Consider the following 3,086-nt stretch of genomic DNA (forward strand, 5'->3'; position numbering starts at 1 on the left):
TTTAAGTCCGCTTACCGCTTATCCGCTCCGCCAGCCCGTGTAGTCCGATTCGCTTATCCGCTTCAGTGGCCGAAAATCTTAGTCCGCTTACCGGTTATCCGCTTCGATTCGATTTTTTTAAAGCGCTTCGACGTTTTTAAAGCGATTTTTGACGTTTCTAAAGGGAATTTAATGCTTTTTAAGCCTAAATAGCCATTTCTAACTACTACAAAGACAAACAAAGCTTTTAAGATAAAAAAATATACATTTTTATTTAAATAAAATTTATTCAAAATTTATTGAAATAAAGTTTTCCACTCGACTCTACTCTACTCTACAGTTAATTTAAATATAATTTTAATATATGCAAGTTACATTAAAGAAAAATCAATTTGCCCGTCCTTTCTTTGACAAGAGAGTCTACTAGTCAACAGACTAGCAGTCTGTTGACTAGTCCTCGTCTTCCTCCTCCACCTCGTGGGCCTTCTTGAGGATTTGGAGGTTGCCCTTCATGAAGACGAGGGCCTCGAAGTTCGGTGCAGCCAGGGCCGACCTCTTAGGCCTGAGGATGTCCGACCCGTAGCTGAACACGCGCTCGACCGAGGCAGAGCTCGGGAGCGACGTGTTATGCCTGAGAAATAGAGTTACCCAAGCATCACGGAACTCGAGCGGGAAGAGATTGGGCGCGAGCCCCGGGTTCCCCCTCAGCGGCTTCCTCGACCAGTTGTTGACCTCTTCCCTGATCTTCTCCTCGAGGTTCTCCTCCTGCTGCCCCTCCTCCATGGCGAACAGGTAGTCCGTACTGCTCGAGCCGGGCTGGGGTCCCTGCTGGGGGGCAGGGTCCAGGTGCTCGTCAGGCAGGACGAGGGCGAGCAGGTCCCTGATGAGCTTGTCCCTCACCAGGTCGCAGATGGCGTCGTTGTTCTGCCTCCTGCAGATGGCCCTGACCGTGGCGAGCTTGTGCTGGGGGTGCAGCGCCATGGCCATCAAAAGGTCCATGTCCACGAAGAGGTGGCTGAACCTGAAGTAAAAGAAAAGTTATAAAACAAATGTCAAATAATTTCAGATTTGTAAATTGAAAAATTAAATGTCATTCAACTGATTTTAATTCATTTCAAATGAATCATTAGACCGGCAAGGATTTTTTAATCATTTAATAATAATATAATATAAGAAGAAAGAAGCACTTATTAATTTTCAACTCGTTGCGATAAAATATAATAATAATATAAGAACTAACCTGCCGTCAAAGCCCTTTGTTCCCTTCCTGGCGCAGGACGGCTGCTGGAGGAGGCTGGCCACCAGGTTCTGGGCGTGGACGATGCTGCCGTCGATGGACAGCGCCTCCAGGGAGTCCTTGAGCACCTGGAGGTGGGGGAGAAGGCACCCCATGTAGGCCTTCTCCTCGCCCTGGAGTACGTCTAGGCAGGCGGCGAGGGGGGCGGTCACCTTGACGTACTCCGACCAGATCTGCACGTCATCCTCCGTGATGTGCGGCAGGGGGTGGGGGTGCTGCCGCTGACAGATCTGGTTCAGGTTGTTCCTCTTGTCCATGTCAAGCACCTCGGTCAGCAGGCACTTGTAGGCGTCGTGGCTAGAGTTCCACCTGGTGACGCCGGGGGTCACAAGCTTCTTGCCCAGGGCCGTCTTAATGTCATTGGCGGTCACTGTCTTCCTGTTCTGGGCGTTCCACAGGCCCTGGGCCTTGGCGGCCGGCTTGGTGAAGGCCGGCCTGGGCTGGGCGCTCCAGCCGGGCACCTTCTCGACGTCCCTGGAGGCCAGCAGGTTCACTGTGTGTGCCGCACAGCGGCGATGCTTGGGGACGTGCACCACCTCTTCCTGCTGGTCCACCTCCTCCAGGGCGTCCACCACGAGGATGGTGTTGGTCTGCACCACCTCTGGGTCCACCTCCACCACGTCTAGCTGCTCGTCATCGCGCCCGAGGGCCCCGTAGTGATTCAAGGCGCTGATGTAGTTGGCGCCGTTGTCAGTGGTGGTGCTGACAACCTGAAAAGCAAAATACTGTTTTAAAACAAAGTTTATTTTCATTTTTCACTTACAGTTAATATTAAAAGTTTTAAAACTTAAAATGAATTGTTTTAGCAAAATATAATGTGTATTAGGTGACGTATTACTGTAATACGTCACTTAATACACATTATATTTTGCTAAAACAATTCATTTTAAGTTGCCTGAATAATCTAATTAATCTTGACTATTATATTTAAACACTGTCATAAAAAACGCATACTTTTATTGTTAATTGTAATCTATTGAAAATAAATTTTGTAAACAATTTTAAATTCTAAAACTACAGAGTTTACACACCTTTCTTTTGATGCCGAAGTCATCGTGCAGCTCGGAGATCGCCTCTGCCAGGTACTGGCCCGTCTGGCTGACGGTGATCTCCTTGATCCCGAGGACGGCGGACTGCCTCTCGAAGGTGACCCTCTCCAGCCAGGTCACCGTCATCCCCAGGAAGGCCCTGTTGCTTGCCGACCAGCTGTCGGCCGTGGTGGCGACGAACTCCTGTTTGGCGACGAGGTCCGTCAGGTCGGCCTTGGCCTGGTCCCCCATCGCCCTGATGTCCCGAGTGAGCTTCCGCCGGGAGGGGACCTTGAACTGTGGGCAGGCGTACGCCCACAGCGCCCTGTTGTGCTCGTTGTCTGTCTCCGAGGCGGGCTTCATGCAGCCAATGAAGGACCTGAATTATATAATATATCAATTTATTATAAATTGATATAATGAATGAAAACTCTTAACAATTTATATGTCTCATATAAATTATTTATATGAGACATATAAATTGTTGAAAGATATTTTTGAACAGTCAAAAAAACTTTAACATTGAATTTATAATTATTAACGTGCCTCCGATTGAATCCGATAAATTCCGATTAAATCGGAATAGAACGGACCGATTTATTCCGAAGTTATTAATATATTCTTACTTTAAGTTGACAAATGAAAATGAGTTTAATTAAAATATAAAATTACCTACCTATAGTAAAGGTCGAGACACTTCTTCTTAGTAAGGGCATTTTATGAGATATTTCACAAATCTGTTAACTAAATTGTTACCAAAAAAATTCTTCACCAATATGTTT

At 46.9% G+C, this 3,086-nt stretch overlaps 1 protein-coding gene across 1 annotated transcript; it reads right to left on the reverse strand.

Annotated features, from left to right (window-relative positions):
• Positions 1 to 229: 229 nt before the first annotated feature.
• On the reverse strand, positions 230 to 2,706 carry LOC137428110 (uncharacterized). The gene is made up of 3 exons (XM_078775824.1): positions 2,308 to 2,706; positions 1,220 to 1,986; positions 230 to 1,000 (listed from the first exon to the last, which is right to left on the reverse strand). Exons 1-3 carry the CDS (start codon positions 2,665 to 2,667, stop codon positions 430 to 432), a joined length of 1,698 nt encoding a protein of 565 aa, XP_078631950.1. The 5' UTR covers positions 2,668 to 2,706; the 3' UTR covers positions 230 to 429.
• Positions 2,707 to 3,086: the final 380 nt, after the last annotated feature.

The sequence above is a fragment of the Myxine glutinosa genome, chromosome 4, assembly GCF_964187855.1.
Source record: "Myxine glutinosa chromosome 4, kmMyxGlut1.1, whole genome shotgun sequence".
Lineage (NCBI taxonomy): Eukaryota > Metazoa > Chordata > Myxini > Myxiniformes > Myxinidae > Myxine > Myxine glutinosa.

What these genes read in the sequence shown, in the direction of transcription:
- LOC137428110 (XM_078775824.1), bottom strand. Translation starts at nt 2,667, where the DNA reads ATGAAGCCCGCCTCGGAGACAGACAACGAGCACAACAGGGCGCTGTGG. An exon ending in ACTTCGGCATCAAAAGAAAG is followed by an intron (nt 1,987 to 2,307) that starts GTGTGTAAACTC and finishes TTTGCTTTTCAG; the next exon opens with GTTGTCAGCACCACCACTGA. An exon ending in ACAAAGGGCTTTGACGGCAG is followed by an intron (nt 1,001 to 1,219) that starts GTTAGTTCTTAT and finishes CTTTTACTTCAG; the next exon opens with GTTCAGCCACCTCTTCGTGG.